The sequence below is a fragment of the Periophthalmus magnuspinnatus genome, chromosome 7, assembly GCF_009829125.3.
Source record: "Periophthalmus magnuspinnatus isolate fPerMag1 chromosome 7, fPerMag1.2.pri, whole genome shotgun sequence".
NCBI classification, from domain to species: Eukaryota; Metazoa; Chordata; class Actinopteri; order Gobiiformes; family Gobiidae; genus Periophthalmus; species Periophthalmus magnuspinnatus.
Window position 1 is genome coordinate 13,919,309 of NC_047132.1, and position 14,008 is coordinate 13,933,316.

Genomic DNA, 14,008 nt, shown 5'->3' on the forward strand with positions numbered 1-14,008 from the left:
GAGAGAATGAGAGAAAGAGTGAGGACGAGAGAGAGAGACAGAGAAAGAGAGAGAGAAAGTAGGTCGCACCAACAGCACACGACAGCAGAGAGAGAGTGTAGTGTGTCTAATGTGGCTCTGCATTATTCATCCTCTGGAGAAAATCATTTTACTCTTTTCAAAGCAAATTTATTCAAAAAACATCTGATACAGGGAGGGCATCTGACACACAGGGAAAAGAGAGGGCATCTGACACATAGGGAAAAGAGAGGGCATCTGACACATAGGGAAAAGAGAGGGCATCTGACACACAGGGAAAAGAGAGGGCATCTGATACACAGGGAAAAGAGAGGGCATCTGACACACACGGAGGGGATCTGGCAACTAGGGATACAGGAGGATGGGCATCTGTATTAGCCTAAAAGGTGTCAGAGGTCATCTTTAAAATGGTTCTGTGAAAGTTTGTACAACAAAGTCCCCAGAGCCAGGACTAAACTAGGACTAAACCAGGACTAAACCAGGACTAAACCAGGACTAAACCAGGACTAATCCAGGACTAAACCAGGTCTTAACCAGGACTGAACCAGGACTAAACCAGGACTAAACCAGGACTAAACCAGGACTAATCCAGCACTAAACCAGGTCTAAACCAGGTCTAAACCAGGACTGAACCAGGACTAAATCAGGTACACCAGGACTAAACCAGGACTAAACCACAACTAAATCAGGTCTAAACCAGGTCTAAACCAGGACTAAACCAGGACCAAACCAGGACTAAACCATGTCTAAACCAGGACTAAACCATGTCTAAACCAGGACTAAACCAGGTCTATCACAGATGTGTCTCAGTCCCGAGCCCTGCTCATGAAAAATATAAAGTGCACAGCAGCATGTGAGCATGCACTAGAGGAGCATGCAGGAGAGGAGTGTGCACAAGATGACGGTGTATGAGAGGAGCGTTCACGAGAGGAGCGTGCATGAGAGTAGCGTGCACAAGAAGAACGTGCATGAGAAGAGCATCCATGGAAGAGAGGATGTGGATAATTTATAGAGAAAGTGGGTTCTGAACGAGGAGAGAGTGAGCGAGGAGGAAAAAGAGGATGAGAGCAGAGGAGAAAGGAGAGAGAGAGGAGGAGAGATGCGAGAGAAGGGGGGAGAGGAGAGAGAGAGAGAGGGAGGGCAGTGGAGGAGAGAGGAGAGAGGAGGGAGGAGGAGAGAAAGAGGAGAAGAGAGTACTCTGACCAATTCCATATTTGGATATCTGACCACAAGTGCAACCAAAGAGTTAATCAGGAGCAAAGTTGTTGCACTGCTGATTTAGAAGGGAGCAGGCACTGCAGCAGTGCCGTCAATCAAACCTGTTGCTAAAGCTAGCAGGAGCAACCTCGGGGAAAGAAGGCGTCTGATTTGTCTGATATTAATGTTAATATCTTCATTTACAGGCACAATAGTGAAATAAATCACTAGGTCATCTGCAAGTGATTTAGCACCAGGTTCACCACAAACAACACATCATCCGTAGGGTAAAATTAACATGTCTCACGACAGTCTAGATCATGTAGAGCGGGTTAATACGAACATTTTAAGACCAAATGACAAGTCTGACAGTAGCAGTTACAAAGAGAGGGGCCACAGTTTTTACACAGAAAGTGAGTTGTAGCCAAAGAGGAGCCGGAAGTGCGCCCATGATCACTTCCTGTTTAGAACGTGGCGGCTAGCAGGTTAACTATCTCCCTTTAAACAGTTGAAACCAGAAATACATATACCCTTTTAAAAAGACACAGTGTTTTGTTTTTTTTAGGTCAATTAGGATTAACACAATTATTTATTTTTGCTAAATGCCAGAATAATGAGAGTAGGATTTTTTTTTAGACATTTTTTCATTACTTTCTTCAAAGTCACAAGTGTACATACATTTCATTAGTATTTGGTCCCTTTGCCTTTAAACTGTATGACTTGGGTCAGATGTTTTGAAATTCATTCCACAAGTTTCTCACAATAGTTGGCAGGAATTTTGTCCCTTTCCTCCTGACAGAACGGGTGTAACTGAGCCAAGTTTGTGGCCGCCTTGCTCACACATGCCTTTTTTCCTTAAGCCCCTTTGTAACCACTTTGGCAGTATGCTTTAGATTATTGTCCATTTGGAAGACCCATTTGCGCCCAACTTCTAACTTCCTGGCTGATGTCCTGAGATGTTGCTTCAGTATTTCCATTTTGAGATGCGCGCCATAACCTGCTGCAGCAAAACAACCCCACAACATGATGCTGCCACCCCCATATTTCACAGTTGGGATGGTGTTCTCAGTTTTTTTGTTTTCTTTTCCTCCAAACATAACAATGCTGATTATAGCCAAACCGTTCAGTTTTAATTTCATAAGACCACAGGGCATGTCTCCAAAAAGGAAGACCTTTGTCCCTTTGTGCATTTACAAACTATAATCTGGCTTTTTTAAATGTTTCTTTTGGAGTAATGTCTTCTTCCTGCAGAGTGGCCTTTGAACCCATGTTGGTACAGTACTCATTTCACTGTGGATAATGACACTCTTATCAGCTTCAGCAGAGTCTTCACAAGGTCTTTTGCTTTTGTTATTGGGTTGATCTGCACATTTTGGACCAAAGGACGTCCATCTCTGAGACACAGAACCTGCCTCCTTCCTGAGTGGTATGATGTCTGGACATTCCTATGGTCTTTATACTTGTGTATAATTGTTTGAACAGATGAACGTGGGACCTTCAGGCATCTGGAAATTGCACCAAGGATAAACCAGACTTGTGTAAGTCCAGAATTCTCTTCCTGATATCTTGACTGGTTTCTTTTGACTTTCCCATGATTACACAAAGAAGCAGTGTGTTTCTCCTCCTCTCTCTCCCTCTCACATCCTCTCTCACCTCCTCTCTCCCCCTCTTTCTCCTTCTCTCCCCTCTTTCTCCTCCTCTCTTTCACTCTATTCTGAGTTTGTGTAGGACTCATTTGGACAGTTATCAGGACCACCCTTCCTCTCAGGAAATCCCATACCACCTCTCCTCCCTCTCTATCTCTCCATCTCTCTATCTTTCGATCTCCCCACCCCTCTCTGTCTATCTATTTCACCTCAGCCTCTACATCTCTGTAGAATCACGTTCTTCTGATGAAGAGGAGTCATGTTTGAGGAAGGCGACTCTGGGACAAGATTTAGACATGTTTAAATCAGCCCTGTTTAAACTGTTCAGATCTTCAAACATGTTCTAGTCATTTCTTCTCATTGAGTCTCTGAAGTTGTATTTGGAGTGATTTATGTTTGAGTAAGCTTTAACCCCTCATTTTCAGGACGCCATTTAAAAAAAAAAATCTACCCCTGTTTTCACCCCCACCAGTACAGGTACACGGCCACTACGACATACATGCTCACTGTGATGTACGCGCTCAATGTGAAGTATAGACCACATGGAGAGAGGAAGGAGAGGAGGAGAGAGGAGAGGAGAGATAAGAAGAGAGAGGAGGAGAGAGGAGAGGAAAGGGGGAAAGAGGGAGGAGAGAGGAGGGAGGGGGAAGAGAGGGAGGAGAGAGGGAGAGAGGGAGGAAAGAGGAGAGAGGAGTAACACCTGTACACTCCTGTTCACCTGAAGTCTTAAACCTTCAGTCTCTCTTCGTCGGGTCAATAATCTGAATTCAAACAAGGACCTTTATCTCTGCCTGCAGTTTAAAATGTGACTTGTGCCTGTGTAAATAAACCCACATTATCCTCTGTGTGTGTGACCCGCCCCTCAGACCTTCACTAATGCTTTCCCCCTCTCCACTCTCTTTTTCCCTTTCTCTCCCCCTCTCTCTCCCTCCTCTCTCTCTCCCTCTCCCCCTCTCTCCATCCCCCTCTCCCTTTTTCCCTTCCTCTCCCTCTCCTCTCTTTTTCCATTTCACTCCCCCACTCTCTAACTCCTCTCTCTTTCTCTCATCCTCCCTCTTCCTCTCTGTCTCTGAGGTCATGTAGATGTGTGTCAGTCGTCCAAAAGAGCAGAATCGATCACAACACTGACCCCATAACCACACACGCACACACACACACACCCCCCCACACATCCACACCCACACACATATAAATGAGCATTTAGCTGCAGCAGATTGTAGTATATATATATATATATATATATATATATATATATATATATATATATATATATATATATATATATATATATATATATATATATATATATATATATATATATATATATATATATATATATATATATACACACACACACACACACACACACATATATGTATGTACACACACACCCCTATGTATGTACACACACACACACAATCTGCAGCTAAATGCTCATTTAAAACTATTTGTCATTTTAAAACAAGCATATACTGCCCCCTCGTGGACAAAGCTGGAATGTGTAAAACGGCTAGAGTCTACACAAATATACAGCCAACATACAGAAATATACAGCCTACATATACCATTATACAGCCTACACAAATATACATTCTACATACACAAATATACAGTCTACAAAAATAAATAAATAAATACATGAGAAACAAAGACAAAAACACCTCAGTATAAACCACATGACTCTCAGTATAAACCACATGACTCTCACAGTCTCAGTATAAACCTCTAATGTAAACACTCAGATCAAAGGAAACAGCACAATGGCTTTGTTCACCATAATCAAATTAATGTCTTATTTCTGGACATTTAGAATATTTAAACGACGTGTAAACTGCATAGTCTGATGTGAGAGTCAGAAGGACCGTGATCAGAGAGATTTCACTGTTTACATTTTTATTTACTCCACAAATCAGAAATGAATCTGATGAACAGTGTGAACACACTGAGGTTATACAGATGATGTCACATCCTCTGGAGCTGTAGAGAGTGGTAAAAGTGCATGAGAATCTATGATGAGTAATGACATTTTCACCTTTAAGGGCTAAAAATACTAAATCTAAAAAGTGACAGAGCTGCTAGAGCTTAGAAATACTTAAATATTAAAGTCACAACTCACAAGAAATATTTAGTTTGGACCTGACTCTAAAACAAGAAAATCAAGTGACCAGAATAAAAGCAGAGAACAGTGAGAGCACAGGAACGTGCAGACACGCTCACATCTATCACTGATACACACTGTGACTCAGACACAGATCAACTGAACCTTTCTCTCCTTAACACCCTTTAAAGAACATGATTGTGAGTCTGTGTGTTGAGATCATTATTGTGGTAAAATCAGCAGCTCCACAGACACAAATGAGGCAGAAAAAAACAAAATAACACATTTTGTCTGTTGTTTTGCTCGTAGTTCTGCCTCAGAGCCTCTATCTGAATGTAGAAGAGCATTTTGAAGTCAATACAGAACCTCTGTAATGTTTAGTTTGTGAAACACGTGGTCGGAACCTTCCTCTCCTCGTCTCTTGTTTCCCTGCGTTTTCCGGACAGTAGCCGCAGGAACACACAAACATGTCGGGTCCGGAGGAGTCGGTTCGGGAGTTCAGGGCGGTCACGGACGTGGACGAGGACCGGGCCCGCTTCTTTCTTGAGTCCGCGGGCTGGAACCTGCAGGTACCGCGGCCCCGGGTCTGACCGGGCTTAGCGCCGGGGATACAGGGAAGGATCCGGTTAGCTCCCGGAGCTAGCGGCGGCACGTTAGCACCGGTTAGGTCCGTTTACCGGTACCATTTGGACCCGCCACGAGAGTCTGTCAGTTCGTGTATTTGATAGTTTAATGTTTTGTGTCCGGTGTGGCTTCGGGAGGTTTGAAATATAAGTTTAATAAAGCTCACGCCACTGTTTGTGGCACGGCTCAGGCAGTGACAGATCGGGCTAGCTCCATCCGCCGGTTCATTTGTGCAAGTCACTCACGGACAATGGCCCCGGAGCTCCGCGGCTCAGACGCGGCTCAGACTTTATCCGGAGCCGCACCGGAGCTCGGACCCGGTCCAGAGGCGCTGTTCGGTCCCATCTGAGACCGGGATCCGGGCAGTTTGGGTTTAGGTTTCTGTCTCCGGCTGTTAGCGACAGTTAGCATCAGTTAGCCTCAAGAATGAAGCGAAACCAAACGTCAGAGACAGAGCTGTGTGCGGTACCAGGCCTCTGTGCTGGAGCCAGTGGCAGAGTCGTTAGCCGCTGGGACTGGTCTGTGGCTCTGAGGGCACACTGAGTTTTTAATGGTACATAGAAAACCAGAGCTTTCTTTGGTAGTAGTTTGTGTAAAAGGTTTGAGATAATCTGGGTTAGAACGTTCCACAATGTGGCATCACACTGATCTTGTTCTTACTGAACTACAACTGTCATTGCTCCAAATTCCCTCTCCACAGATTTGACCTGTAATTTGGTCTGAATGTGGAGGAGTTTGTCTCCATGGAGATGGATAAGTTCAATGCCACATTGTGGACCATTGCAGGCCAGACAGTTGCATCTCCATGCTCACACTAGTTTGTTGTTCATGTTGTAGTGTCTGTGATTATATTTGACACTATATCTGTTGTATTTATCACTCGTCTCGTCAGTTGGCCTTGGCCAGTTTCTTTGAGGACGGAGCAGATGAGGATGATATCGTCACACTTCCACAGCCTGAAGGAGGCTCCTCTGTGTCCAGGTCCACTGGCCCCAGGTCAGTTCCTCTGTTCTGTGTACCTCCACTGACCCCTATACCACATTATACAACCCTTACACAACCCCCTATTCAACCCCTATACAACAGTGTATAGGGGTTATATAGTGGGTTGGGGGTGTGAACGTGTCTTTGTGTGCCTGTGCGTGCACGTGTGTGTGTAAAGTAGAGTTTGAGTGGTGTAATTGTGACAGTTTTGTTTGTCTGTTTATATTTTCCCGTCAGTGCTCAGCCCAGAGTGACGTCCTTCAGAGACCTGATGCATGAAGCTGAAGACGACAGCGATGAAGAGGAGGGTCAAAGGTTGGCACACTTTTATCACTTTCATTAGTCTAAAGAGGATTCTTATAGCGGCTGTTTACTGAAACACAGTAGTTACAGTGGGTACGGAAAGTATTCAGACCCAGTTAAATTTTTCACTCTTGGTTATATTGCAGCAATTTGCTAAAATCATTTAAAAGTTCATTTTTTTCCTCATTAATGTACACACAGCACCCCATACTGACAGAGAATATGGGGTGCTGAAAACTTTCTGTACCCACTATATGTGTATGTGCCAAACTCCAAACAGCAGCTAAACTGTGTGACAGAAGTGAGAGGACGCTGTTAAAATGGGCTCTCGTGTCAGGGAATGTTCCAGAGTGTTGTTTTAGTTTTGGTTTCTCTCATGTTTCTGCTGCTTCATCAGTCCGGCAGTTTAGATGAACACATCCGCTCTCCCCTCCCGCTCTCCCCTCTTCCTCTCCCCTCTGTTTTAAAGAGGAGGTATTCTGCAAACTGGATTTTTGTGTCTTTCTCCCATGTTCTAACACTGTTCCCTCAAAAACATGTCTGAAGAGGTTTTAGATGTCATCCGTACATGTTTGAGTAATCTAAAGATCTCTCCCGGTCCTATTCAAACCCTCCTTACAGTTAGCAGTACGAGCCTGTGCAAGGCTCCGCCCACAAGCCTACGTCACCCATTCTCCCACATGACAATTCTCCACAAATATACAGAACTGTACACAGCCACTCGACAAACCTGCTGTGATGTGCAGTAGTTTCATTAGTGGGATGTACACTGATTGTGTTGTGATAAAGGTCTGAAGAGGGAGCACAGAAAGCAAAGGGGAGGGGGATTCAGAGTGCCATAGACAAAAGTGAAACTTATAAAACATGTCAATACATAGTTTTCGGCGAATATAACATTTTCAATACAACATACTAAGACCACCATTTGAAGCTCATATAAATGCAGTTTCTCTCCTCTTTCAGGTTTTTTGCGGGCGGTTCTGAGCGCAGTGGGCAGCAGATCGTAGGACCTCCTAAAAAGAAAAGTCCAAATGAAGTAGTGGAAGATCTCTTCAAAGGAGCCAGAGAGCACGGAGCTGTGCCCCTGGACCGGAGCGGGGTCCCAGGGGTCAGCAGTAGGGCACAGGTGAGAGGAGAGGGGTCATACAGAGGTCACCAGTAGGGCACAGGTGAGAGGAGAGGGGTCATACAGGGGTCACCAGTAGGGCACAGGTGAGAGGAGAGGGGTCATACAGTGTCATACAGGGGGAAAAGAGCATGAAACTGTGCCCCTTGACCCGGTCTCCACAGTTACAATAAAATACATCACAATATAAACAATAAAAAGACCAGGTCTATAACTCATTACTTATCTAAATGAGAATGAAAGGTTCATTTTTTATAGTCTTTATTAATTTAGTTTGGGTTCATATCAGATGAAACAGTCGTATTTAATCCATGTTCACTGTTACCTCAGTTTTACCCCGAACACACGACCCAGGTGTTTGTGTTTGTATTGTAGCTGTCACAGGTGTAGTTCTTGTAGTTGTTTAGTTTATTTATCAGTGCTGGATGTTCAGGTAGTTGTACAGTTGTAGTTGTAGTTTCCTTACAGCCTTCGTTTCTGTCCCAGGCATTTTTGGGCGGAGGCTATCGTCTCGGAGCAGCGCCAGAGGAGGAGTCTGCGTATGTGGCTGGAGAGAGACATGCCAACAGTCACCAGCAAGATGTGAGTACTACTACTACTACTATAGAGTACGGAGGAGAGAGACACGCCTGTCTCTGTACACATGTGTGTTCTGTCTCAGGTTTACATGTGTGTTCTAGGGATAGGACAACATTAAAATTTAGACTCATGATTATTGTGACCAAAATAATTGCGATTAAGGATAATTATTAAACCAAGGTAGCATAATGTGCTCATATGTGAACCCCAGGACCTTCCAGAGAAAAAAAATATTGTGGCCTAGACAATCCAAAATGTGTTGTTCACATATGTGGATGCCAGGTCCTAGGAGGTTATAGGTATTCAGATTTATTCATGATTGTTGTAAAACCATGCGCCGCTACTAGCAAGTGATAGCAAAGTCGACACAAACATGGATACATACAAATCCAAACTAACACAAACTACATTCAGTAGTTTATTTCACATAGTATGTTACCTACGATGGTTATTTTTGGCTCAAGTTTGTCAAACAATGCAGGATGGTCGTCTCGTGAATGTGCATGTAAGTTGCTGATGTTTGCTCTCAGAGCCATATCTTTTTTTCGACAGGCTCTGCAGATTGGTTGTTTCATCTTTTTGGTCTTGGTTTTCAAATCCATTGTAATTCCACACATCAGACTTCACCTTCTTGAGTGGAGTATATGAATGTGCGCCGTCACTGAGATCCAGATCCAGTGCCTGCCTAGCCATGATGGTGACTGAGGTGATGAAGAACCATCCCCAATTCAGAATAGGCACATAAGCTAACAAGTTTCATTGCTATGACAGAGGGCCCCCTTTTGGACAAACACGAGAACTAACATCCAAACATTGTATTGAAACCGGAAACATGAGGCAGTCTGGTGCCGTAAAGACGATTATAATCACCTGCAATGATCAGGATTATTAAAAAATGCCACGAACTATTAATTGCGGACCTTTTTATTGCGATTAACTATATTATCGTATTTTGTCCCATCCCTACTGTGTTCTCATTTTCACATATGTATTCTGTCTCATGTTCATGAGTTCTGTCTCATGTTCACGTGTGTGTTTTCATGTTCATGTGTGTGTTTTCTCTCAGGTTCACATATGTGTTCTGTTGCATGATCACATGTGTGTTCTCATGTTCACGTGTATGGTCTCATGTTCACGTGTATGTTCTGTGTCATTTTCACATATGTGTTCTGCCTCATGTTCACGTGTTTGTTCTTATGTTCACGTGTGTGTTCTCATATGTTTCCCGTGTGTGTTCTGTCTCATGTTCACATATATTTTCTGTTTCATGTTCATGTGTGCGTTCTCATGTTCACATGTACATTCTTATGTTCTCGTGTGTTCTCATGTTCATGTGTATGTTCTGTCTCAGGTTCATGTGGTGCTGAAGTTGTGGAAGAGCGGTTTCAGTCTGGACAATGGAGAGCTGCGGAACTACAGTGACCCCGGGAACGCCGGCTTCCTGGAGGCCATCCGCAGAGGGTCAGTCTCACATCACTGACCGCGTCACTGACCGCATCACTGACCGCATCACTGACCGCATCACTGACCACATTACTCTCTCTCCTCTTTGTCCCTCTTTCCCCCTCTCCTTTCTCTCTCCCCCTCTTCTCTTTGTCTCTCCTCTTCTCTCTTCCTCCCTCTTCTCTCTTCCTCTCTCTTCTCTCTCCCTGTCTCTCCTCTCTCTCTCCTTTTCCCCCCTCTCTCTCCCTCTCTCCTCTTTCCTTCTCTTCTTCCCCCTCCTCTGTCTCTCCTCTTTCTCTTCTCTCTCCTTTCTCTCTCACTCTCCTCTCTCTCTCCTCTCCACCCTCTCCCCTCTGTCCCTCTCTTCACTCTCTCCCCTTCTCCTCTCTCCTCTCTCTCCCTCTCTCTTCTTTCTCTCTCCCTCTCTTCTCCCCCCCCCCCTTCCTCTTCCTCTCTTCTTTCTCCCTCTCTCTTCTCAGGGAGATTCCTCTGGAGCTGCGGCAGAGGGCCAGAGGAGGTCAGGTTAATCTGGACATGGAGGACCACAGGGATGAGGACTTTGTCAAACCCAAAGTCGCCTTCAAGGCTTTTGGGGGGGAAGGACAGAAGCTGGGCAGGTGAGACTATAGCCAGGTGCTCAGGTCTGGAGGAGGGTCCTAGGTCCTCTCACAGACTGTATACAGATGACGGCTGTGATGTCAACCACAGATTAGGTCATTGAACAGTTACAGACACTGGGGTGTTCCATGTGTATCTCTGTAGCGTTCAGTTGTGAACATGCAGTTACCATGGTGACACAATGCTTACATTAGCAAACACACTGTGAAAAAAGTTTTAAACTCACAGAAAAATCCAAACTGTATTTATGTTCAGGAGCCTGTGATTAATCCAAGCATTCATGGTCCTGTTTAGGAGTTTGATTTACACAAAAAGGTGAGAGAGACTATCTGAAAACCTGTTAGCTAATGCTAATGCTAGCTAGCTTGTGAGTGTAATGTTATTTGAGAGGGAGCACAAATAAGCTCACCTTTTGGAGTTCAGATAAGTTAGTTGTTTATGCTCAGATTGTGTTAAAACAAAGATCAGATTAAGGTTTAAGGTCACATTCACTCTAGGCCAAACGAACCGTGCCCTGCAACCTTGGGGAGAGAAAGCGCCTGATTGGTCTGTTATTAATGTTCATATCTTGGGTCCGCTCCCTCTTCACGTCCTGATCTGTCAGGACTTGGTGATTTTAGCTCCCCTTTGCATAAACTTCATAGAGATTAGTGCTGGAAATGCTGGAGCTGACTGTCCCTCTGATTGGAACAAGTTGCTGCTGTTGTGCATAGAGACAATTTACGCTTGTAACAGAAACCAGGCAGACAATAGGATAATGGCCACTCCTTTAAACATCAGACTGTTGTGAGCCACACCTTCTGCATGAACAAAGACAGAACAGGTTTGTAACAATAAATAAATGTGTTTGAATCTTTAAACAAGCTCTGCTCTATGGCCCCGACTCACACATGTGTCATGAGGAAGAGGAGCTGGTTGAACATTTGAAGGCAGCAGTGAATAATATTCAAAAGGGATTTTTCATCTCATTGATCCTCTCAGACTTTGCTCCATATGCTGCCGCTGCGGACGCTACCCTGCAGACACTCATCCTGGAGACTCTGCTCCTGTAGACGCTCGTCCTGCGGGACGTGGCCCCTTCACCTTCATGATGTGGCTGGGCATATTCACATTTACACATGTTAAATTACTTCACCTATTATTATTATTATTATTACATATCAGGCAGTGTTAATGTGGGCATTGTTTCTCCATGGTAACTGCTGAACTTTCCACCACAGACATACATGTAGAACACCCCCAGGCTCAGATCACTACAGTGTCGGTATGGAGCTGTATATTCTCATTGTGCCATTTCAGTGCAACTCCGGAGCTCGTGTCGGCCCCTCCCTCTCAGAAAGACCAGGCAGCCGCAGAGGCTCAGGCCAGTGCCTCTGTGACCCTTGACCCCTCTGCTCCCGTGACCAACATCCAGATCAGACTGGCCGACGGAGGACGACTGGTGCACAAGTTCAACCACACGCACAGGTAGGAGAGCATCTGATGCACACATGGATACATGAGGGTGGGAGGGAATCTGACTTACTCTTGTTGTTTCCATGTCTTTTCAGGGTGTCTGACTTGCGTGCGTTCGTGTTGGCGGCGCGTCCTGCGATGGCGGCGCGAGAGTTCGTTTTGATGACCACGTTTCCAAACAAAGAGCTGAGCGATGAGAGCCAGACGCTGCAAGACGCCAACCTTCTCAACGCCGTCATCGTGCAGCAGCTAAAGTAGAGCTGACGCTACGCTAGCCCGCCATGCTAACATGCCCCGCCCCCTCAGAGGAGGCGCGGCGGCGTCTGGACTCTTGATTTTGTTTTTCTAAAGTTGATTCTAACATTTTTGTTCCTTAAACTCCTCCTGGGGAAAGGTCACAGGCACTCAGGGGCAAAGGCCACAGGTGCTCAGGGGTCACTGCAGTATGTGGGGGAGGGGCATATCTGAAATGAGATAAAATGAATGAGAGACTGCTCCTCCTCCTCTTTTGCTCTGATGGCAGTGCTTTGGTCAGAGGAGTCAGAAATAGGACTGGACTGCTCCTCTTCTTCGCTCTGGTGGAACATCAAAACAGGAGAAAGAACCACACCTGAAGTGAGAAAGTAGCTGCTTTAATCCTCCTCCTCTTCACTTGAAGAGGAGGAGGATCTTTTATAAGCCTGACTTTTCTGAACTGCTCTTCCTCTTCACTCTGTCAGCAGTATCGGATGAGGAGGAGCAGGAGGAGGCACATCTCATCTGTTTTTCCCTCTGAGCTATTCCATTTCTCAAACTCCTGGTTTAAACGAGACTTTACTGAAAATAAACTCTTGATTTGAGTGTTGTGTTTGACTCTTTCATTCTGTGACCATCAAAGGGCGCTGCTCATCTGGACTCGTAGAATGGGAGGAAAGAAAATTGAGACCAGACAGAAACCTTTTAAACCAGTTAAATAAACTGAGGATTAAACTGATCTGAACCCATTCATCAACTCAAACCCAGACAGTCAGAGATCAGATGTTATCTGGATCAAGTCCCAAAATGGCTCTCATCCAGAAGCCATTTATATTTGATGACAAATGTAAAATGTCTTCTGGAACTGCAGTGTCTCAGTGACCTCCCTGCCAATGTTTGAACACAGGAAAGATACTGTCCTCCCACTCTTCTTCTCCTCTGCTCCTTCCCTTTATCCTCCTCTCCTCTGGTTGTCCTCCTCTGATTCTCTTCCCTCTTCCTCCTCTCGTAAAAAGTAGACATTTCTCATGAGCCTGGTTTGTTTCATTTGATCACACAGATCATTGCACAAAACCACCTCCGCTTTAAATAAACCGTTTTGAGTTTGACTTTAGTTTTATCATTATAGTCATAGTCATTAGGGTTTACCAGCACAGGAACCTGTAGCATTTCTGCCATCACCTGTCTAGACATCAATAAATCCATTTATGAGTAATATAAATCTCCCTCTTATAATGTAAATATGTTGAAGTGCTCCACTGTGTTTTTAAACTCTTCAGAATCATCTGGATCATTTCAGGGCTGGATTTTCCAAACTTCTGAACTACTGAATTTCAAGCTATTGTTTTAGCCTCTTTTAAACTGCTTCACTCCTCACTGCATCAGCAGATGTTGCAGACTTTCTATTAACAATCTCAACAGGACAAAAGGTCAAAGGAAAAGATTTAAAAATAAAGGCAACTTAAAGATTTGAGTTTGAGTATTGAGAAGTAAAGCAGTTTAAATCAGGCTAAAAATAGCTGTTAACCACAATGACATTACAAAGTGGAACAGAGCATCATAATAATAAAGGGTGAGGGGTATGTTAAGAAATAAAGCTTCTGAGTTACATCACATATACATATATCACAATACTGAATGCATATTAGTTCGAATAAAGCTTTTTAGGTGCATTATATATAT

General features: G+C 44.3%; 1 protein-coding gene across 1 annotated transcript; it reads left to right on the plus strand.

Annotated features, from left to right (window-relative positions):
* Positions 1 to 5,379: 5,379 nt before the first annotated feature.
* On the plus strand, positions 5,380 to 13,479 carry nsfl1c (NSFL1 (p97) cofactor (p47)). Its single transcript, XM_033969404.2, has 9 exons — positions 5,380 to 5,528; positions 6,476 to 6,579; positions 6,805 to 6,882; positions 7,834 to 7,996; positions 8,483 to 8,578; positions 9,927 to 10,036; positions 10,498 to 10,635; positions 11,936 to 12,103; positions 12,187 to 13,479. The coding sequence occupies exons 1-9, from the start codon at positions 5,427 to 5,429 to the stop codon at positions 12,347 to 12,349; spliced, it is 1,122 nt and encodes a 373-aa protein (XP_033825295.1). The 5' UTR covers positions 5,380 to 5,426; the 3' UTR covers positions 12,350 to 13,479.
* Positions 13,480 to 14,008: the final 529 nt, after the last annotated feature.